The 24,048-nt window shown below is 46.7% G+C and overlaps 2 protein-coding genes across 3 annotated transcripts in view; both read left to right on the top strand.

Moving 5' to 3' along the window:
* LOC135379070 (uncharacterized) overlaps positions 1-24,048 on the top strand; it is a 70,431-nt gene that overhangs the window by 30,279 nt on the left and 16,104 nt on the right. For both annotated transcript variants that reach the window (XM_064612323.1, XM_064612324.1), the window contains exons 2-3: positions 20,875-20,999; positions 22,875-22,943. In XM_064612323.1, coding sequence (XP_064468393.1) covers positions 20,875-20,999; positions 22,875-22,943 — 194 coding nt within the window. The remainder of the gene's footprint in view (positions 1-20,874; positions 21,000-22,874; positions 22,944-24,048) is intronic.
* On the top strand, positions 72-9,807 carry LOC135377124 (uncharacterized). The gene is made up of 5 exons (XM_064609432.1): positions 72-179; positions 2,280-2,387; positions 4,332-4,506; positions 7,154-7,318; positions 9,610-9,807. The coding sequence occupies exons 1-5, from the start codon at positions 160-162 to the stop codon at positions 9,643-9,645; spliced, it is 504 nt and encodes a 167-aa protein (XP_064465502.1). The 5' UTR covers positions 72-159; the 3' UTR covers positions 9,646-9,807.

Genomic DNA, 24,048 nt, shown 5'->3' with positions numbered 1-24,048 from the left:
TTTTCCGCTGTCTTACAGTGATATTGCTTTTGGAGCGAGAGAATAACACGCTTCTGTCTATTTTCAGGTATCACGTGGGAGGGCGGAATATGTAACGACGAAAAGAAGGTGGTTCTCGTCAACGACATCGCGAATATTTTTTACGCCTTGCCGAACGCTATGTTCCAGCTCGCACGCCTGTGAGTAAACAGCCTCATTGTCGTTTGCAACCTACCGTCCACGTTGAAGCTCTGTGCTGATGAATACGGTTGTGTTCCTGCACGTTAAGTCAATGGCAAGATGAAGCGATTGGCAGTATTTCAAGTCTTCGGTACTTAACCGGTATTTAAAGGCACTTTGGGGGTACTCTCACCGCCGTGAAGCTACTGCGGCTGTGAGTGACGTACAGATGTGGAGACATGGGGAGGGGACAGCTGGAAGGGGATGGGGGGTTAGCATGCGTCTCTGGTCGACTTCAGGGGAAACTGTGTCGACATTCGTCCGGTGAATCTCTGAAAACCCAAGGAAAACCTCATACAGCGCAGCCGGTGGTAAGACCCGAACTCACCACCTCCCTGGTCTTCAGCTACGAAACTGGCTAACACCGACAAGCGGGACGACTTAACCCTTTGGGACTTGGAGGAAGGAAAACTAAGGAGGGAGCACGACCGTTTCTTTCCGAATCACAAAAGTGTAGTGGAAGTGACGCATCATGAGGACGTCATATCGATCAGGTGACTGGAGGCAGCCAATCTGCGGTGAGACTTCGCTACAACTGGGACAAACAAACTGGGGCAGCTGCCGGCGTGGATGGCGTTTTGTGGCACCCGGCGAGATGCTAGAGAGCTGGGAGAGGAGAATTGTATGTCCCAGTTCCTTCTCCTCACCCAAACTTCCGGAATCGTGCAAAATGACGTCACACTCCCTCCTTAGTTTCCTTCCTCCAAGCTTTGGGACATGCCGCTGGTATTTTACTTCGCGTAATTCTCCCGAATAATACTTTCTAATTTACTTGAAGCGCATTTTTGCCGTGCTTTCCGTCGAAGCACTTGAAGCATCCTTCTGTGTGCTTCGGCTGTGTGCGCGAGAGCGGGCCCTGCATTCGGCCCGTCACCGAAATGTTCATCGTGGTCATGCAGGAAAGGGAAACATGGCGACCTCAGACGCGACGTCGTGAGCTGGCGCCGGATATAGACGCGCATTTCCTTCATTGGGACAGGAGAGACGTCGAGCCAAAAAAAAAAAAAAAAAGAATGCCATGCCGACCTCTTCCACGACGCCGGCGAGAGATGACGAGAATGATGACCTTGGCGATCAATAAGGTGACGCAGAAAGGCCACTGTGATGGGAAGATGAAAAAAGCGCGCGCCTTGACATGGCGGCCGTAAATGAGCCTCAACTTCCGCCGCCCGTTCACGACGTCGCGTCAGGAGTCGCCAAGTGAGAGCTGGACCTAAGCGAACTCCAACTGGGGACGAACCAGTGTGATGTGACCCAGGCGTTTAACATAAAAAGGGGCGGGTGGGGGTGGGGGGAGTTGCCGTTTCCAGTACCTTGCACAGTAGACTTTGTTACTTTGGTGTAATGCATTGGTCCCATGGCGCACACCTTTTCGGTGAAAAAATAGCTAGGAAGCAAGCGAGCTGGCGAAGATGATGCACAATGTAAAAACCCCGAGACTAGCGAACACGAAGGGACTTCGTGTTATGTCTGTCCCTTCGTGTTCCCTAGTCTCGGGGTTTTTACATTATGCACCTTTTCGGTGCTACCTTTACAACCGAATCGAGGAAACCATATCTTGTGAGGCGGGAATGAAGAAAAGGATTGTCCTGGGTCGCCAGATGTGGAAGGAAGGTGACCGGGCCGTGGCTCACTCCAAGAACATCTTCATCCGCCAAACTCTTGTAATAAGGATGCGGCAGTCGGAGTAGCAACAAATACAAACGTTTAATGATGATGAGACGTATTTACAGGCATGCATAATAATTTAGGATGGTAAGGTGCCGAATAGGTCGTCGTAGGACGTTCCATGAATGACGACTGACGATTACGACGTGGCGCACCGCCGTTAAATACTACGGTGGCGCCACTAACACACATTGACGATGGGCATGTCAGCTGACGATGACAATGACGCTGACAATCTGGATGACTCGAAAGTGGTAGCGTACGTAAACGTTTAAAAAAACTACCAATGTTGAGTTTTTCTCCACTCCCTCACTTTTTAGCATTTACGATGTAAAGCCGAATTTAAATTAATGTTATCATGTTTGTTTGTTTGTTTGTTTGTTTACTCTCAGGCTGGGCGCACCAGCATCGTGCACACCAAATTTTTCGAGACTGGGAGGTCGGAGTCACCCATTCTTTCCCACAAACTGCACTATGAACAGCATTAGAACATTTCTCAGGTGAGTGTTGCGCATCTCCTTTGTACTGAGGAATATACTGTTTCACAGTAACGCTATAACTTAATAGATTCCACATTATAGCACTTACACTTTTGACGATAGCTGTAGTTATCGTGTTTATGACAACAGTAGCTATGAGTGGAGGTCGACATGTAATGTACGGCCTTGGTCAGCTTGGTGTTGCAGAAAAGAAAACGTCACACAGGCGTAAATCATGTAGCCTTCGCACACTACCCTCAGTCTAAGATAAAAAAGGAGTACTTTTACTCCTTTTGGGGAATAAATACGTTGCCACAAAAAATAGTGCCTTTCGGGAGTAAATGCACTGGAGTAAATGAATGTCACAGAGTCGAGACTGCATTTCACGAGCTGTTGTAAGAGACCCAAGTACATAACTCTTGTGCATGCATGAAAGTACATTGAAGCAAACCGTCAACCGTGATATATCGAATGATATAAAATCTTGCGCCATACATAGGGCATAATTTGCGAAGAAAGATGCGCTGACTGCTTCTTACTCTGTGTGGCTGGGAAACTGCTATGTTTGCTGAGTTATATACAGCCTTATGCCGTTCAAATTGACCAAGGGCACATATTTACGTAGACTGTTCCATTCAGGAGACCATGCGCAAAGTTCAGTGACAATTTGCATTCCTGGGAAATAAATGTCGGGACTAAATGTTCGGTTAGGGGACTAAAATAGGGAGTAATTGCAGACTAGGGGAGTAGAAGCTCCAATTGGCTCCGCGTTTTACTCTTTTTTATTCTTAAAGTGCACTGGTATTGCTTCATCGTCATTCCTTAGGTGGCAACTACGAGCTCTCAAACTGTTTTCTCACGTGATCGATATCATGCCCTCAGCTGGGGTTCGAAACTCACCTTCGTGGTCATATCACTTCTTTAGTCGTACAAATGGGGGCATACCTCGAATAATGTGTGTGACTTTTCAGTTTTCGTTTTGTGTTCTTTCTTTCCTTTCCTTATCTCCTTTGCTTTTCCTTTTATTTTCCTCTTTTCTTTTTCTTTCCCTTTCTTTTTCCTTTTCTTCCCTTTCTACTTCCCTTTTGTCCTTTTTTCTTCTCATTATTCTCTTATTTTTCTTTCCTTTTATCCCTCTTTCCTTTTTCTTCACATTTTCTTTCCTTCTTCTCTTCTTTTTCCTTTTTTTGGAATAGCAATCCGAGCTTCCCCCCCCACCTGGCTGACCTTTCTTTTCTTCTTTCTTAATAAACATATCCCCCCCCCTCGAAGAATATATTGAGTAAATCTTCGCAACACCTTAAAACCTCCGTATCGTATCATTTAGGTAGAGTTTCTGTCTCTGTTCACGGCTTTGGTGAAATATTTAGGTTATAGGTAAAGAGATGCTATACGTGACTGGGATACTCACGTGACATTACACCATTTCGTGGAAAGGTAGTCGGTACTGCGAACTTGGGTCACGAAAGGCTCTAAACTCTAAGGCAAATGCCACTTTCGTTCAGTCGGACAGCTTGGCCCCGCACGAATCTGTTTATGTAATGCTCGCAACACAACGATGAATTCAGAACCCGTCCACACTTACAATGCAGAATTACTTGAGACAATAGACGTTCTGAGGCTGGAACACATATAGAAAGTTCAAATACGTACAAAGCCTCAAAGCCTAAGAAATTAAAGACGAAAGAAGGAAGTCACTGAAGAGCTTAGCCAGCTGTAGGACTCGAACCCGCATCTTCTGGATTACCTCTCCAGGGCTCTACCATTGAGCTAAGCTAACACACCTCCCCCTGGCGACTTCTGAGGTAGCCCTGGACCGGTAATCCAGAAGATATTGGTTCGAGTCCTCCAGGTAGCTAACCTCTTTAGTGACATCTAATATTCAGCACAGTTACCGTTTTTATTATATTTAAACTTTGTGTTTTGAACGCTAAAAATTCGTGTCGATTTTTCCGGAAACTGAAGACAGCTGAAACGAAAGAATAGTAGCCAGGCAAGAGAATGTTTCCGCAAAAAGTACAACAGCTCAGTCTCATCGAACTTCTACAACGTCCTGCCAGGCAAGATTGCAAACGAAGACGAGTACTGCAAGAAAGTTGGAGATTTGCTGAAGGAACCACGAAACAGGGGCCTCTGCAGTGTGAGTTAACCATTACCAGAGTTGTACACGTTGCTCGAAAAAGAGTAGTTGATTACAGTTACTGTTACTACTGCGCGGAAAGTAATTTTTTACCGTCACAAATTACTCCACCAAAAAATGTAATGAGTTACCGATTAAAAATGTAACGCGTTACTTTTCCCGTTACTTTTAAATTGCCAGCAAGCCTGCAATGAATGCAACCATGCAGCTCTTCTTGCAAATTATATTATAAGACACCAACACACATGATAAGTGAAATTAACAAATACATTTGAAACCAACATACAAAACACATACGCGCGCTTATCACAGATTTACATACACATTTAAAGCAACATCGAAACATCCGCGTCGAAACATCCGCTTCGTTTTGTTACTACTGTCATGTTCAGCCTGCACAGTTTATCAATACAGTCACCTATTTTACTGTTGCTCAGTAGGTCGCGGTTGTAAGGGACTATCACATTACTGTGGTGTGTATGGAACACGTGTGGACTAAAGACGGCCGTCACAGTGACCTCTGCGTCATTGCTTCAGTCGAACTCGTGATGGAGCAGAAGAACAGATTTGGTTTGCCGAAAAGGGTTGCCATTGGTGACAAAAGGTTTAAAAAGTAATCGATTACTCAGTAATTTATTTATCGATTTTTATTAATATTATTAATAAAAATCGATAAATAATAATATTATTTAGTAATAATATTATTTATCGATTACTCAGTAATCGATTACCGAAAATTGTAATCATGTTACTGGGAAAATTACTTGCTCAGAAAATTAAATTACGATAAATAATTACTGAAAAGTAATTGATTACTAGTAACGCAATTACTATTAATGCGTTACGTACAACTCTGAGTCCATTACACAGATATACACTTATGGAATAATGATGTGTCATATTAATATAGACGAAAGAAACGCTGTACGTTCAGAGCCTCATTCTATTTCTTTCCAATAATACGTCATAAGATACGACAGACGATGACTTCCAGTGGTGTGATCGTGTACTTGAAGAATTAGCGCAGGGCGTGCAATGAAGGCATCGAAGGCGACTACTGAAACTCATCAGCACGGTGACGTCACATCAGGCCTCTCTACCACTGAGAAGACAGTGGAAGTAATCACGTGTTTTGAGAAAACTAATGGGAGTGGCGCAGGTTTCCGTCCCTCTTACGTCGGAGCTTTACACCGGGGTTTCTTCAGTGATGGCTGTATTATCAGCTAAGAGACTCGAAAAAAAAAACAAGTATCTTTCCTCGATATTCTTACGCTATACGGACTTGAAAAGTATAATGAGCGACACCGAGAGGGGGAGCCACAATAAAAATATGGGCAGCTGTTTCTCGACGGACGACGTGAGAGCATGAGGGATTCCCTCGTAGATCCGTTTAGCCACACGAGTGCCATCCTCACGGAATATTCTAGTGGAAGAAAACGCGAAAACACTGCTTACAGAGCCCAAGTTCCGTCGCGTCTCGTGTTGAGCATTCACACGGTGCGGAATACTGGGAGTGGCGTATTGCGAATTTAGCAGACGACACTTAGCAGACGCCACCGTCAGCGCGTTTTCCTGTCGTCTGCTAAGAAATATCTTGTGGCTGTGTCGCTGGATATTCTCCATGGTTAGCAGTGGCAGACGACACTTAGCAGACGACACTTAGCAGGCGACACCGTCAGCCCGTTTTTCCTGTCGTCTGCTAAGGAATATCTTGTGGCTTTGTCGCTGGATATTCTCCATGGTTAGCAGTGGCAGACGACACTTAGCAGACGACACTTAGCAGGCGACACCGTCAGCGCGTTTTTCCTGTCGTCTGCTAAGGAATATCTTGTGGCTGTGTCGCTGGATATTCTCCATGGTTAGCAGTGGCAGACGACACTTAGCAGACGACACCGTCAGCGCGTTTTTCCTGTCGTCTCCTAAGGAATATCTTGTGGCTGTGCAGCAGGATATTCCTCACGGTTAGCAGTGTACGTGAAGGCACTACATTGAGCGCTCGCGATCACGTGACAGCAGAAAGCTATGACGCTCTTCGCATCTTCCGCTTCTGGGGGAATGTCGCTCGTGTGAATACGCGTGGTACGTAGTCGCAAAACGTAGAAGACGTACGTAAAGAACGTAAAAACGTAAAGACGTATAACACCCTTTGAAAGGGTGCTTTTTCTTGATAATGCCTTCATTTGCACCGTTTAAACACCCTGTTAGGAGGGTATGTATAAACCCCCCTAAAACGCTGTATAAAAGGTGCAAAAAAAGGCATTTTCAAGAAAAAGCACCCTTGCAAAGGGTGTTTCACACGGAATCCACCCTCTAAAAAGGGTGTTACAGACCAAACGGTGTAAAAAGTGGTGTGAGTTATAGGACAAGCCATTTACACCCATAAGGGTGTTTTTCAGTTTACAATGATGTACTCTTATCAGCCTCTCTGCGAAAGAATGCGTTCAACAGTGTCATTCGTAAGACGTGATAGTTCAATAGTGCGAGACCCAATTTTTAGAATCTCTGCCTCTTTGGAGATAAGATTTCAGAAAGATACAAAAACATGGAGTGTGTTTGTTTGCCATGTGGTGTCATTCTGCATAGTTAAACTGTAAAAAAAAACCGGACACACAAAATATTTTATTTCCTAATACATGTTTCGTTATAGCGAGAAGCAACACGACGGGTATACGAGAGTCCCGAGCTAAAAAATGTAACACACTCAAGAAAGAAACCGTGCATCTTCGACTGCTGCAGTATTTCGGATAACCAGAAGCAAATTACATTTCATACCAATTTGGCTTTCGATGGCAAGCCCTGTGGAGAAAAAGGCGTAAGTACTGCTCGGTCTCTGCCGAAGGACCTTTTTATTTTAGTCACTTCGTTGCCGATTGCTAGCATTTTGTAGCTTCGTGTTTCCACCACCAGGTGGCCATGACCATGTGGGTGCGCAAACGTGTCAGTCTCATTAGCACGGGCAATAAAAGTAACGGGTTTGAAAGAGGGAGAGGACGCCAGTATAACTGTGAGGCCCATTTCAGGGAACATGAGTGCCGATATCGGTCAGCACAGTCTAAATAAAATAAGGGATCCCAACCGGAAGTGAACACGAGCAGAAAACCGAAAGTAAACGTTATTTCCTGTCGGATCCGAAAAGAACCCGAACGATGTTTTTGCTTGTCCTGAACAGAACAGAAACGGAACCCCCCAAAAAAATGGTGCGGTTACTGGTTGGGGAACCGGTTGGGAGATGAAATGAGCTGTGCTACCGACCGTGCCTTTTTGTTTGTTTATTTCTTTGTTAATTTTTTTTTGTATGATGCAAGTAGAAGATTTTGTCTTTTATGACATCAGCTTTTTTGCCGGAGCAAAAGGGGTCCTTTTCTTCCCTTTTCTTTACTCCCTTTGTTCTTCCTTTTCTTTCCTTATTTTTCTTTACTTTTCTTCCAGTTTTCTCATTTTTCTTCCCCTTTCTTTACTCCCCATTTTCTCCTTTTTGCTTCCCCTTTTCTTTTCTTCTTTTCTCTTGCTTTTTCTTTTCTTCTTTTCATTTCCTTCCCTATTCTTTACTCCCCCTGTTCTCCCTTTTCTTTCCTTATTTTTCTTTACTTTTCTTGCAGTTTTCTCATTTTTCTTCCCCTTTCTTTACTCCCCATTTTCTCCTTTTTGCTTCCCCTTTTCTTTTCTTCTTTTCTCTTGCTTTTTCGTTTCTTCTTTTCATTTTCTTCCCTATTCTTTAATCCCGTTTTCTCCTTTTCTTCCCCTTTTCTTTTCGTCCCATTTTCTTTCCTTCTTTTCCTTTTTTGTTTGGAATAGCAAGCCGACCCTCGTCTGGCTGACCTTTCCTTTGTTTTTCTTAATAAACATATCCCCCCTGACCGTGCCCTGCTAAAAAGCACTTCGATCTTCGTTTTCAGCAGTCGACGACAGAACAATACAGTAAAATATTGGATGAATATTAAATGTGTGTATGACTTGTCTTGTGTTTTCAACTGAAACGGTTATCTCACACTTCTCCCTTACAACTGTGTACGATGAGGGAAAGCCCTCTTCGATGTAGAAAAATTACAGGCGACGAACCGGTAAACCAGGACCGAAAAAGGTAACGGTTCCTCCCTGTAAATGTACCGACCGGTGGCCGCTTTTTTGTTTTTTTAGGGGAGGGGTTCTCCCTGAGCCGTACCCGAAGGGAACCGATATACCAATTTCGGTAAAGAAGGGTCTAAACCCGAACTTAACCAATACGACTGAACCCGAACGAGAACCGGACAGAAAAAGAAAGAAAAGAGAAGAAAACACCGGTTCCGGTCCCTGTATGAAATGCAACAACAACAACAACAACAACTTTATTTCAGGATGATAGGTGGGGAGTTTCATCGCCGGGGGTAATACTCTACCCCATTGAAATAATTCCCCGCTTAGATCCTCATTGTAACGGGACCCATTAATGGATCCCGTTACAATGAAGATTCAAGTCCTGTGGCGTCCAAGAAGACCACGAGGGCCTTGAGGGCAGAGCGTCGGTGTGCTGGATGCAGCCAGGGACCAAGCAGTTTTGTGAGGGAGAGGGGGGCGGGAGTCTAGCTCGTTGAGGGATGAGGAGAGTACGGAGCGGGAAGATTGGTAGTGTGGACAATGGAGAAGAATGTGCTCGACATCTTCAACAGCACCGCAGTGGCTGCAGTGTGGAGAGGTAACTTGTCTCAAGCGGTAGCGTCACTGTGCTGTGAATGCCACGTCGATGCGCATTCGATGGACTGACGGGGCGTCTTCACGAGAGAATGCGGGCATGCGGAAAGCGAGCTCTGGGTCAACTCTGCTCAGCATGGCGGCAGGGGGGGGGGGGGTAGTATGTCGGCGGTCCGTTGGCGGGTAGCAAGAGGAGTGACGAGGCTTCAAGGCTTCGAATGAAATACGGTTGAACATGTAACAACATAAACATACGTACAACAGCATTTCTTAGTTGGGGTGAAGAGACGCGGCCCTACTTCGGTTACCAGGAAAGGTGAACGCTCCATCGCTATGGTCGCTCCACGCTACGTGCCAGTGTCAGCGTAAATAACCTGGAACATAGTCAGTACAGTTTCAACATAAACAACCTGTGACACTAACATTATCTTTCAGGACGGAAAAATCTGCTTCTACGGCGTGTGCCTATAGCCACTAAGCGCACCTCATGACGATGTCTAGCATGCGGTCCTGGGCTGAGAAGCTTGCAGTTGCATTTCCAGACTCGAAGCTGTACATTTGAAATCACTCCGACACTATAAGGAGAAATGTTTGCAATGAAAATAATAAAGTGAAAGAAAACTCATAAACAGTGCATGGGTCTACTGACGTGTAGGTTAAAATCGAGGATTTGGAGCTCTACCAGATCTTGAAGATTTGATCAATTAATGATTTCAAATAATCGCTGTCCATACCCTGATTCCTCCATCAAACTGGACTAGGCCAAGAACTATATGACTCAGAGTTTCTTCTGATCAATCTTAGAAGCGACCGGCCTACATCCTTACTATCGACCCTTGATCTTTTCAGCATCTCGGATCATCTTCTCCCGGCTACAGTCGTAACGCTGCCTAGATGAGTGAGGCCAACAACGGCAAACCGGTCGCGTCTCACCCAGCGACATCACATAATCAACGATTATTTAATTTTATTCGGGTACACTGTGTGCAGAGAGGATAGGGAGCGCGATGTGTTGCACAAATGATGGAGTTTTGCGTTTGCTCCATTTTTTTTTTCGATTTTTGAATATTGTTGCTATCTCGCACGGTTCCCCACAGAGGAACTCCGGCATTCCACGCGAAATTTCATGCCAAATGTCATCTGTCTGCGCGAATGTGTATGCCCCACCCTTCTGTATGTGTATGCCTCGTCAAGCGCAGTGGCGTGCGCCAGCTGAGGCATGTCTTCGTCGTCGTCCACGGTCCGCCACATCACTCCCGCCCTCAGAGGCGATGCGGCTCTTGCGGTTGAAGTCCGCGTCGATACCAAGACGGGAAGAATGACGGCAGCACGTAGACGAGGGACGGCTGTGCCTTACGTCTTTGGCTTGTGGTGCTGAATATGGAGCGGACGAGGGCTGGCAGGGATGGTTCCAGGGGCGGGCCTAAGCGGGATGCAGGCAGGTACGCCGAATGGTGTGCAACGATGGGGCGACGGAATCGCTACGGGTTCGTGAGCGCTGAGCTCATAGTGTTCTCGACAAGGAGAGTGCCTGGCAGGACCATCGTTACCCACAGGAAGACCAGGAGTAGAACTGAGTGGCCTCCGTGCGGGCCCCCGGTGGAACGTTGGTCCCGGTGCCACTGGACTGCACTTTGATGGGCTGCCAGCATCCTGTATCAGAGCCTGATGGGTAGGCGAGGAGGACAGGCCTGGCATGGCAGCGCGGCTGTGGCAGTGCAAGTGCCAGCGGCGTACCGCGACCGGTATGGGAGCATGATGCTCGGGAAGGTGCCGCTGGTTGAAGTCCGAAGAGCGCCATCACGAAGCGTGTGGCGACTTGACGTGGAGTGTGCGACCATGGCGAACTGAGCGATGTGATGTTGAGCAGCCGGGCTTTGCGATGAGTGTGGCGCGGTGAACTGACGTCGTCTCCTGGCGATTTTTCGGAAGAACGGCGCACCGGACCTTCAGTTATCGTTCCGAATGCGGTCTTGCAGAAATTTGGAATGGGACAGGGCCGAATCATGCCGAACAAGGTGTTCACGTTCAGGTGACGAAATGTAGAGCAGAAGGTGTTCCCCTACATGAGTCCTGACCGGTGATGATGGAACGTCCCAGCTGCAGATGTTCGAGGCCTCAGGCTTGGACGGCGCCGGTAGGACTGGCTGGCAGGCGCGGTGGCGCGCGCCAGGAGAGGCACGTCTTCATCGTCGTCCAGGTGGTTCAACCTCATCGCAACGTCATCCATGTAGCTGCTGTTGTTGATCTAGAGGTGCCGCTTGACCCCCGCTCCCCCCCCTAGCATTTTATATGTATTTTTTTGTGGATCGTTACGACTTGAAAAGCAACGAAACGTTGGGCTTTTCTAAAAGAAATTGAACTTTACGGGGTGCAGAGCCCCTCAAAGATGCAGTGCTCCTCGAAAACCTATGTCGCTTTTAGCAGATATCATGACGTACGTAAGGCAGTGAGCATGTTAGAAAGCGTTTCATTTGATAGGGGAGAGTTCACTTTAAGCAATTTTCACCATCGGATAGGAGTGCTCGACGCTTGTGGCATACACGAAATTTGGAAAGTGTATGCAATTTGCGAATTTTTATAAAATCTGGAATTTCTTCCTAAATTTTTTTTACAACTAGCACTCGTACTGTACTTTAAGCGCGCACAATAAAGATCCAGTCCCGCACAAGAGACGCTGTACACCGCAATAAAAAATCGGGTCGCTTACAAAATGCACAATTTCGAGGAAAAAAATCCGGTGTGAGGAGGTCGGGATAGAAGCGTGATGAAGGTGTCATACGATGCACCGTCTTCCTAGCAATACGCAACAAAAAGTATCTCAGAGGTACTTTTTTAAACTCAAATAATAGTTTTCTGATTGATGGTAATTTCACAAAAGTGTATGAGCGCTGTGGCGCGTCATAGCCAAGCAACAACTGAGTGGATCACTCACAAAACACTAAATGGAAAGAAAACACGAAACAGTCGCATTACCGAACAGCAAATAACGATCCCAAACACGTGTTTCTTCAGTGCCCCATCTCTCATCCTAATCTGTGATTGTCCGCGTTAGCAGCTATGTTAAGAAAAATGTCACCAGTATGGAATACCGTGACGTCACGTTGATTAGTGATAGAGTCAACACAATGGACCAATAATAAACGTGAATGCGCGGCAGTTTTATTCAGTCGAAAAAGATTTGCTTAAAGCGTTCCGCAATGTTCCGCGCCATGTTGTATCCCATGTTCGCGATTACTTTTAGCGTTCTGCCCAGCTTTGTCCCGAAAGGTCTTCTGTTGGAGATCAATGGGAAACATGTAGCGCGATAAACATAACACAAAAGAGACAAGTGTATAACGGCCTTAGTTGAAGGAGAGCATGAAACAGGCACTGAGATTGTAGAAATAATCGGCGAAGGTGTCAGCAATGCTGGATAGAGTGCAGTTAGAGTGCTAGGGCAAGCCACTGGTCGCTTGGACGCTGGAGAACTCTGGAGTGATCAGACGCTGTTCCAGACAGAAGAGGATGATGAATGAGCAGAGAGGGAAGTAGTGAAATTATGCCACAGAGTGCGCCGGAGTCGGCGGGCATGTCTTCGGAAGGCAGCAGAATTTTCTTTTTTATTGGAGATACAGGAGCGTGATATGTTTATTCAGAAAAAAAGAAAGGAAAGTTCAGCCAGACGGAGGTCGGCTTGCTATTCCAAATGAATACACATAGGAAGTACAGTCATCTGAGGTGTCTGTCCGTTGCACTGGTCTCGGAGCTCTTCTGCGAGAAGCACTTATGGAGAGGAATTTTAGGTCCGGATGTGGTTGGGTGGAAGAGACGGTGACAGATTTGTTTGAACATGCAGCACCCTGAAGGATTGTTTCAATGATGTTGAAGGAGTTACAGGCAGAGTTGGTGGCCTTTCAGACTGTGTCCCAGTTACTGATGGAGTATGTACGTCTGGTGATTATGGATGATGGAGTAGGCGAGATGAAGATGGAAAATGATCAGAGGAGCAGGGGTCCAGATTAGCCTTCCGTAGGACAGAAATGTCAGGGGAGACGATGGTTGCGTTGATGGCGCTTCTGTAACTGGGAGCTCTGAAGAAAGTGCGGATGCCATCATTAAGTAGTACAACTTAGGACAAAAGTTTACGGAACACTGGGGTGTCGCTTTTTTCCCTTGGAGTGATACCCTAGCAGCAACCAAGAGTGGACACACATACTGAGAAATTGATAGCACAGCCCGGTCATCCGTTTCTTATTCGACCACCTCCCGATATCTAGCACGGGACCTCTCCGATGAAGAAATACGCATCTGCCGTGTTCCGTAAACTTTTGTCTCAAGCCGTACAAGCTTGGTGGAGTTTAGCCAGTGAGCAAAACTGTTGCTATTGTGACAATTGTCATTGCCCTAGAGACTGTGTTTAGCGTTAAGATCTCCGCCTATGATGATGGGACCAACGAAGAAGCTGAAGAAGATTTGAGAATGTGCTGGCTGAAATGAAGCGGTTTCCGTAGCGGTAGAAAGATATCATAGTGACTTGTTTGTGAGAAACTTGAAGCTTGCAGGCAACAAATTCGACGGGAGAGGAGCACAGGTGGGAGAGGTGGATATGTGAGTGACTGATATTACTGTGCACGAAGATTGAGGCGCGTGGACGCACGCCGGGCTGGTGAGTGGTGGAGTGATAAGCAACGTAGGGGGACAGACGGAACCTTGCATCTACGAGACTTTCAAAGATAAGTAAAGCATCAAAGTTGCGTTTGGAAATTTCAGCACGAATATCATGGAGCTTTTTGCCCAGGCATCGGGGGTTCCATTGAAGGAGGAGAGGTGACTAGGCTGTACCGCTCATTCTAGGTTGAGAATTAAAACTTGGTAGTGATACGATAAATAGTAGGGGGATGAGGGCAAACACTAGGTGTTTATTGATCACGGATGGCTCATGGGAGAAGGCCCAGTATAACTGTCTCGAAAGCCAGGACCTTCTGTACTTCGGGGATGTTTGCAGAGTTTGGCAGCGCCTTCACGATAGCGGGCAGAGCAGCGAACAGGGAGGGGATGATGTGCAGGAGAGTCGGGTCGGCATCCTCTTCGCACGTCTGTGATGGGGGAGGTTTGAGTAGCGTGAATATGGCTGGCTTATCCGGCTGCTTCGCCTTGGGAGTGTTGAGAGCTAGTGCATACGAAGGTTTCGTATCGGCGCCAGTGGTGGAACGAGTCTTCAATGAACGTGGCTTTGGCTTTGTAGGGAGGAGAAGAGGAGACGCGGGCCCTAGTAGGTGATGACGTGGTAGCAGCCCTACTGAGGCTGCCTGATTTGACCTGCTGGTGAGAACGAGGGGAAGGCGGTTCGCTGTTTATGAGTTCGTGGTTTGGAAGCGCCGATGGCAGAACACTAGGAGTGCCAGATAAGGTAGTGGTTTTGACTGTTTGTTGCACTGTGCGGCGGCGTGGGCAGCCGGAGTAAGCGGCTGAGTGAGCGCCAGTACATTTGGCGCATTTCGATTCGCGTCCTGTAGTACAGTCAGCGTGGGCGTGCGGACCAGAGCACGTTCTGCAGGGAATGGGGCCCCGACAGTGTTTAGACACATGTCCAAAACGCTGACAAGGAAAGCATGGCGTTACTTCGAAGTGTTCGGTAACTTTATGCGTGTAAAATCCAATGTCGACGGTATCAGGATCGGTATGTCGGTATCACTTCTGTGGAGAAAGTCAGGATGACCCTGCCTGTGTCAATTTTCGTCGTTGTGCCATCGTCAAAACGGCGAGCCACGTACTGACGGTGGACAGCGGTAACGCCAGCAGCGGCGAGGCAAGCGTGTATCTCGTCCTCAGGATAATGCTTGTGAGCACCCACGATTCTGCCGACGTTCCGGGAGTACGAAGAAGGGACCGTTGGAGTGGCTTGAATGCCACATATGTTAATGACCTGAAGGAGCGATGTAGCTGTTGCCTAGAATCTGTAGATCTCCACAGAAATCGGTAGATGTGGCGACGCTGTTCTGTCCTCCGAAACTGCAGCACGGACCGGTTCGCAAAATAGTGTCCGAAATAGTTGTTAGGCTGCAACAAAAGTATACACGCGAACTCGAAGGCGTAATTTTGCAGCCAGTAACTCGAGATACACGTGTTACAGCGTCGTTGTTGAAGCACCAGAACACACAGAGTACGTGTTAATGCCAAGCATTGTTCCATTCGTGGAAGAAAACGGTGCAACGCAGACAGGGTCATATTGTGAGTATGAAGCCTTTCATTTCAATATGCTCGTTAATTAAACATTGATTTGCGCTTTAAAGTTCAAAGAAAAGTTCTTACAGTTATATCGTACAAATTAGCCTGAACTTTACACCATTGTTGCATTGCCTGAAAGAAACTGAAACGTGTTAACCCGTGGCATATCTGGTGTTTGCTGAAATCTGTTGTGCTCTATTGTTACTGAAGCGTTATATTATGTCAGGGTACGCCATGTCTGGGTATTGAGCGTGAAGCTATCGAGCGGAACACGAAAACAGCCTTCCAGAAAATGAACAGCTGCCTCGTTATATTCTGCGCGCTCTGGGGAGCTGCTGTTGGAAATCCGAACCCGGGTATGTCTGCAGTTTTCGTTCCCGAAATTCCGGGAACTATAGAAGTGCCGAAGTTGATATCCTTTAGTTGCATAGAAGGAGGTAACCACCTCTCGTGGTGGTGACTGCTTTAGGACTTCTGTTTCGCGATCTTGCGTTTTAGTTTCCGCTGGTTACAGCCCTAGCCAAACTTATGACTGTATGACTTGCTTTGTTCAGACAGGATACATTGCCGTGAGGCGAACGCATACTAATCCTTCCTGTCCCCCACTCCTTCCTGCTGTCCTCTCTCCATCTGTTCACATCTGTACGCCGATCATAGGCACGGTTGCTTCGCGGCGCAGACACGGTATAAAAATAAAGGATTTGAAAAAACTGCGTTGATTTACGCCGGTTACGACGGCCTGCTACGGGCTAATGGCAGGCCAACCTGACGGCACCGTTATTATCCGCGCCGCCATCTTCTAAACCAATACCAAATAATTACCGGAAGAAATTAGTCTCGGAGGAAGACTTTTTCTGGAATATTTTCGCCGATGGTCCGTATTCGTAAATTTCCAACTTCAAAGTAAAGTTTGCAAATGAGGGTCTTCTTGCTCAGAACATGGCCGATGTCCCAAGTATCGTTACGAAAATGAAAAGTTATTATACCGCCCCACTTGGCAAGGGGGACCTTGGAGTAACACACTGTAGAGTAATTATTGCTCGCTATGTAAAATTTGTGGTGAGGGCTGTGCAAGCATTGCATCTTTGCTTCCCTACTACTCAGAGCTTTCACCGCGCCATAGCGCAGGGCCAGGAAGTGATCGGAGGTGGAGATACAGCCAATTAGAACATGGTGACGTAAAGTAGGAGAGGGTATAAGCATTGTTCCAGCATACTTCGTGGTGGATGCATTGGTGGCGAGGCCACTACACTGTTCCTGTATTAGCTCCAACGTGTGATTGGCTTGTCGAAACTTTGCCCCGGTTCGGTGAAAAGGCCGTAGAACTTCAGCAATGCACGCACGCAACTCGCGGTTACCCTTCGGGTACGCTAACCACTATGCTACGCCAGCAGTACATTTCCTCATTTAACGAATTTCAACGAAAAAAATTCAACGAATGAAACGCGCACTCGCTCTCCTCACACACTCCCTTACATGTTTTTGAGGAGAGCACGTGAAGCGAGTATGTTGTGCCCCATTCGTTGGATGAGGCTGCTTGGTATGTCGTCGGCAAGCCGCCAGCCGCATAGTGTAATCCTTTAATTTTCTTTTTATTTATTTGCCAATAGAGCGAGGAGGTAGCTGGTTCAACTCCATTTGCCGTCTGGATTTCCGAGGACAGACCATGAGGGCTGTGTTGTGTTCGTTTGTTTTTCTTTCTTTCTTTCTTTCTTCTTTTTGTTACAGTCTCAGAACGAGGGCTGACCTTAGAGTGGCTGAGTGGCTGACAGCGGGAGCCGATCTTCGCGATGTCTGCCCTTTAGTAAGAATCGACGTTCTTCGGATGCGCCCATTTATAATTCCACAATATATGTACGCTCGGGACACGCGCAGTATGAATCGTGACGTTAAAGGGACTATGAAACGATTTTTTTCTTCGTTTCGTTCGAAAGAATACATTTTTCTGAGTCTAGAACCGAAATTTCACTTTCGTCGCGCGAGCGGATTTCTCGGGAGCGAATTTAAACGGAGCGGCGAAGGGAGGACAGCTAGCGCCACGCCGTGGCGAGCTGCCGAGCGGAGACACAACGGGTAACTTGACGCGACCACGGCCGGCTCAGCAACACGTCATCGTGACGTGTTGCCGAGCCGAGGAATCCCGCCAGGAGCATGCGCCGTAGGATCCCGCGTATGCGTTCATCGGGAGTGGAAATCTCCATGACGGCAGCTTTCGCGCGATCGGGAGATTTCGGCAGTGGCGGCAGCCACAGCGCGAGCTCGCGGCATTACTTGCCATTGTGCAACACCGGTGACGTAACGGGGAACCGAAGTGCGGTCCGTACAGTTACACCATCGGCAGGGAAATATGCGCGGGAGAGGAGGAACGCGGAAGAGACATTTCCAGCGCGCGCTCCTCGCAGAGTGGAGCGATTTCGTCCGGAAAAATTTGTGGCATATTAGTTTCTCTGCGGGAAGAACAGTTTCCATCGATAAAAAGTATGGGGGTTCGGGAAATTTCATAGTCCCTTTAAGTCAGCAAAGAGAAGCGACGCTACGTCCTGCGTATCGGGTGTCAGGCACAAATGAAATGATGACGTGGACCCGCTGGTCGTTGACGGCCGAAACGTGGGTGGCAAAGTATTACGCCGGAACTGCGTACGACTAACGGGGAAGTGGAAAAGACATCTGGATAACGCTAGTCTTAGTGGTCGGAACCATAAAATGCGTAAATGAGTAACGTTCACCTCGGCTAAATCGTTAGTAAGCCTTAAAGAATGATGTGCAGCGACGAAGAGAACGTGCAAGGTAAGGATATGTTGCTGGCGTCCGAGAAGTTTCAGCTTCAGAGACAAATTCGGGAAACTCTTATCATGCTTTCGAAAAGCAGATGAACATAACAGTGACTACTGAAAACTTTAGAATAGATGCCACAGGAGAATCGGACCCAATGAATTTAAAGCACGCCTCATGCAGGGGCAAATGAAAAAAAAAAGACATTCTTCCCTCGTAACACAATAGAATGCTGCTGATCCTGTCGGCTGCCTGATGTCAGGCATAAATGAGAAGACGGCGTGGCCCCGCAGGTCATTGGTGGCCGGTGATGACAATGTGGCGACCCAGATGACGTCCCTATTTGGCGAGGACAGATGTTGATGAATAAACCAACGCAACAGCCGATGTGTTACCAAACGCCAGATAGACGTTTGTTAACACCTTAGGTCGGTAAAGGGCAGGGCTAAAGAGTTCATAGGCGTTAATGAATAGACGCTGGCCGATGAACTCCCCTGGTCTCTCTCGCGCCCATCGCTTTTGTGCATGGGCGATGCCACGGTGAACGAGACGATTTGTCGACGGTAGTGATGCTGACGCTGCTTCAGCTCACACGGGACAGCCAACGCCATTTGTGAACGAGCTCCGGTATGGTAGCACACACGCAAGCGCCGCCGGGAAGCCCGCTTTGCTTGCTCTCTCGTGGGTGTACCGGAATCCTCATGTGCCCGTTCTTCGTCATTTCCTAACTTTGCAAGTGCGTTTCTGCGCGTTTGCTCCGCTTTCGCAGGCAGTCCGTGAGTCTATGACCGTCGGCGTTGGGAAAGGAGACTGAAGTGATGAATTCGATGCTCGACGTTCGCGTTGAAGACAAATTTTGATCTGCCCAGAATATCGTTAATATCCCTGGGACATGCCTACAAGGCTGCGAACGTCCGCAATATCTCTACATCCACAGGACATATGGGGAATATCCTACAACGACGTATTCGCGTTTTCGTCTTTTCAAAACAAAAAGAAAATACAGGTATCCTAGATCGCATTATTATCCCTGGGACATGCCTACAAGGCCGCGAGCGTCCGGAACACCAGCGCATCCACAGGACATCTAGGTAATATCCCACAATGACGTATTCGCGTTTTCGTCTTTTCAAAAAAAAAAGAAAAGAAAGTTAGCCTACGTGCCATTAATATCCCTGGGACATGCCTACAAGGCCGCGAACGTCCGGAATACCTGGACATCCCACGATATCGAGGGAACATCCCACAACGACGTATTCGCGTTTTTGTTTTTTAAAAAACAAAAAAGAAACAGATATCCTAGGTGCGTCTGCAGGGTATCGTGCTCAGGATGTTTAAATATTTCAGAAATAAGCCCGCAGACCCAGTGATAACCATCGGAGATCCAGGAGAGCAGGGTTCGAGTACCCATTGAACTTCGCAGGAACGTCAGATGGAGTCCTTTGGAGATATACGGATGAATGTAGGACGTTTAAGGAATCTTTCCGGATGTCAATTTCATTGTAACTTTTGCATACTGCTGACAGCAAGCAACAATGACTTCTCTGAGCGCGAGATATAGGCTGAACATGTAAAAACATGCAACAAATAAGTAACAGCAATGTATTTACGTAGCACTCTTCATGCCACAGAGAAACATTCGTTTTACATATCCAGTCAGCAGGTAATCATTGTATAAAGACGATAACCTCAATTAAAAACACAGTACTTCACACGAAGGCATATCTGGAATGCTCTTGGGTATACTTTGACTCGATGCAGATGCATGGGAGTCGCGAAGACACATCCTCGTCACCATTACAAACGGTTTGCACTCTACCACACTTAACTTGGCAACTAAATTTGTAGCTCAGCATATACTTTATTCAGTTCGGAAATGGAGGTTACTGCGGTTTCCCCAAGCACCCAAGGCAACATATTCAACCACAGTACTAGGTAGGGCACATATGTTGGTCATACAGCGCTACTGTGATGAACCTTGCACTGCCACGAAGACAGCTATAAAATGACAAAAACATTTTCACATATCCCTCGAGAAGGTGTGGCATCGCACTGGATTACAGTGTAACATCTCTGAAGGAGCACACTTATATTAACTAAAATCAAGGATTTGAGAATATCCTGCGAATATCAAAATAACCCAAAGTACATCGCTGAGGCGTTCATGAGATGTGCAGAAAAAAAAATAAAAAATGGGACAAACCATAGTCTCCCGGACGTACATGTGACGTCTACGGGCTCTCTGCAATGATCCATGGGACATCCGAACATCCAGTTTGGGACATCACCTGGACATTCCCCAGACGTCTATGGCTTGCGGGGTAACGACGACCCATGATCGTCACCAACGACGGTGATCGCTGGTGACGCCCCAGTGCGCAAATACGGAACCCATAAAGATACCTTCGGTGCCATGTTTGCGAAAATAAATAATAGGGTATTGTAAAGAAAGCTTCAGAGATCGCCAGTATAAATCACGGAACACAAGCTGTCTATGAACGATATCTTTACAACAAAAGAATTTTTTCTCCATGCGCTCTGGCGCGGCTTCACGGTTGAGTCAATAGAATGCAATGTTCTCTTTCTTTTCTTTTTTTTTTCTTTTTTCACTTGCATCATAGCAATCACCAGGGCCATTGGAGAGCCAAATCATCACATTACTGCGTAGATCAGGCATAGAACATCTGAGTTATCCTTTCTGCTTTCATGCTTTCACAGATGGAACGGGTGGACTCCCAGAGCAAATAACATTTCAAGTTTTCGTCGCCTATGACGACATCTTCCAGGCTAATTTCAGTAACCAAACCTTGGGAACGCAGTATGCCGCTGTGTTCTTCAATGCGGTAAGCAACCGGACGCCACAGAATCATATACGCGCGTTGTATTATTCACACGGCGGGTACCCACAAAGTAATCTAATTTATTTCTTAGTGCAAAATATACATTGGATATCACTGGCCTTCAATTATTGGTATTCAACAGGGGGTACATTTCACCATGATAGATGCAGGACCTTGATTGCAGTGCTTGTAACCCCGTTTTCTAGAAATATACAGGCATGCAGGCCTTCCTCATATATTCTTTCCAACCTCGACGGAGAACCTGAGCAGAGAAGGTGCTTTACTGCAGGCGGATCGGAAGCTTTAGTTTAGTACGTAGAAATGAGCATGACTACGACCGAAGCATTCGAAAAGGTCGTTTCCTGAACGCCTCTTCGATCTCGCTACACTCGCTGCATCAGCCCAACCATTTCAGTGCAAGTTTGTAGGAGCAGAATGATTCATAATTTAGACAACTTTAACGTCAGACAGTTTAAACCATTTGTCAACATTATCGGTGCCTTAGTTGCCTCTATAGTCTACAATAGCGGTCCCTGGCGAGATCGCTGTGCAATAAGCCTGCAGATACATTAGAAGACAAGGACGCCCTAGAACAGGCTTAGGAATCGCTGGAGTGGCATAACAGGCATAGCGACAGCATTTTGCGGTCTTCAGCTCTACCTGCTGATCCTTCGGGACGTGTTGTAACACAAGTACAGCATGCCTGTACTTGCCTGTAAAATTCTATGAAGGCTAATGGATCGGAGTGGACATGATAGAAAAATATATGATGAAAAATATATGTTAGTCCTGACCCAGTCTGGACTGGCTACTCCAAAACGCGTTTGTGGGTGGAACAATATAGCAATGATAAACTGTGGTCAAGTATGTTTACTGATGTACTTTCTTTGGTTTTGCAAAGTGGATGTAATAGATAAACGTCTTCGGTAACTGATTCTGAGCGATTCTCCTGTCGTTGGTTTGAAAATGTTGGTATCGTCGTATCTGTGACCCAACACAGTAATGAAGTAACGAGGTACCTGTAAGGCTGACAAACCTTACTTGTAGATCTACTCGAATTACCAGTTGAGTGCTTGTTTGTGTCAGTTGAGTCTTTTTGTCATGTGTGTACTATAAACTGAAAAACACCTTTATGGGGGTAAATGGGTTGTCCTATAACTCACACCACCTTTTACACCGTATATGGTCTGGAACACCCTTTTTAGAGGGTGTATTCTGTGTAAAACACCCTTTGAACGGAGGGGAGTTGCCTCAGGACAGAAGCCGCCGATATTTCGAACAGAGACTGTTCTTCTTCTGGGCACCGTCCTCATCATTGGCATGGTAACCTTTAAACACGTCACACCTAACCCTTTAAATACCATGCCAATGATGAGGACGGTGCCCAGAAGAAGAACAGTCTCTGTTCGAAATATCGGCGGCTTCTGTCCTGAGGCAACTCCCTTCCTACATCTCTACCGGTTCGCTGGATTTCTACCCATCTACCCTTTGAACGGGTGCTTTTCCATGAAAACGCCGTCTTTGGCAACCTTTATACACCCTTTTAGGAGAGTGTTTAACAATCGTACACCATCCTAAAAGGGCGCAAAAGAACGCATTTTCAAGGAAAAGCACCCTTTCAAAGGGTGTTTTACGCAGAATACACCCTCTAAAAAGGGTGTTCCAGACTATAGGGTGTAAAAAGTGGTGTGAGTTACAGGACGGGCCATTTACAGCCATAAGGGTGTTTTTCAGTTTACAATGTGTTATTTCTGCACTCACAGCATGGTACACGTAAGAATTGCTTAATATGATTTAATTGCTTAATGGAGAGTTATTAACGCTACGTCCTATCTGACAGGTTCCAATATACGCTCTTGCCGTGATTTGAAATTTCAGATCAATGTCATTTTTGCAATGATGACCAATCCGAGAATCAAGTTTGAGGTTTCGAGGTTGTACGCTGAGGTAAGAACGTACCGAGCGACGGCTACGGAGCACACTGGCAGAACACACACAGGACAAGCGTGTGTTCCGTCCGAGTGTTCCTTGGCTTTCGTCCAGTATGTTTCTTTTGAACTAACACGCTCTCTCTGTTTTGTATTTACAGGTAAGAACAGGGGATGATAGGTTGATGGACTCAAGGAAGTACTTTTTTTAATATTTATCGTTCTTTAAGAACCGTACGGTTATGCAGCGTCGGTTGCGTCCGGTAAACGGTAATGTAGTTCCTGTGGTTACAGCGCATGCTCATAATGAGGGGTTAATTCAGGGACTTTGCGAGAGTGTCGGGTGCCGTTTGGGTCTAACGACAACATGATGTAGGCACGGCCTCAGATCAATTGAAAAATGGAAAGGTGGTGGGGGGGGGGAGGACAGACCGAACCTTCCTATGGTCCTGGTGATAATACAATGAACGCAACGCCATCTGGTAGAACATGTCAATATACATCAACTACCGTTTTTTGTTCATAAGCTTAATTGCGTTATCGTCCATCTGACTCCTTCACGAATTTTCCAGCAGTGCGATGGGGCTTAGCGTCCCCCTCCCCCCCGCGATCGACGCTTACGGATGAGACGGTAGCTTGCACGGTACAATGAGGGTACTAGATATGATCGCGTGTGTTCCATCAACTGCTGTGCTTCGATCGTGGCAGACAACATGTTTGTTCTTCAGACTATGGATAGTTTTTTGTAGGAAGGGTTTCTCTTTAAAAATGGATATTCGCACTTTTCCTCAGGGGGTGCGTACCTTGTGTCGGAGGGGATACGTCCATCCTGCATGTCCTGTTTACGGCACGGAAAGGAGCTCAGATGCAGCGGATGTAGTTATGCGCTTTACGGATTAATATACGAGATTTTTGCACGCAGAATTCATGGCCGTGGCATACTGTTCTTGAAGCAGCGTATGCACGCGAGATATTTTACGCCGTCCCTCGTCTTACACACCGCTCGCCACAGCCTGCAGCTAGCCACTAACAGCACGCTACACAGGCATGCTAACCACCACTGTAAACCAAAAAACACCTTTATGGTGGTAAATGGCTTGTCCTATCACTCACACCACTTTCTA

This window comes from Ornithodoros turicata, chromosome 1, assembly GCF_037126465.1.
Source record: "Ornithodoros turicata isolate Travis chromosome 1, ASM3712646v1, whole genome shotgun sequence".
NCBI lineage: Eukaryota > Metazoa > Arthropoda > Arachnida > Ixodida > Argasidae > Ornithodoros > Ornithodoros turicata.
Note: the sequence above shows the minus strand (reverse complement) of the source record. Positions and strands in the feature narration are given on the sequence as shown.

Coding starts and splice junctions, on each gene's coding strand:
- LOC135377124 (XM_064609432.1), top strand. CDS start 160: ATGTTCCAGCTCGCACGCCT. Junction 4,507..7,153: donor GAAACAGGGGCCTCTGCAGT/GTGAGTTAACCA, acceptor GTTTCGTTATAG/CGAGAAGCAACACGACGGGT. Junction 7,319..9,609: donor AGCCCTGTGGAGAAAAAGGC/GTAAGTACTGCT, acceptor ATTATCTTTCAG/GACGGAAAAATCTGCTTCTA.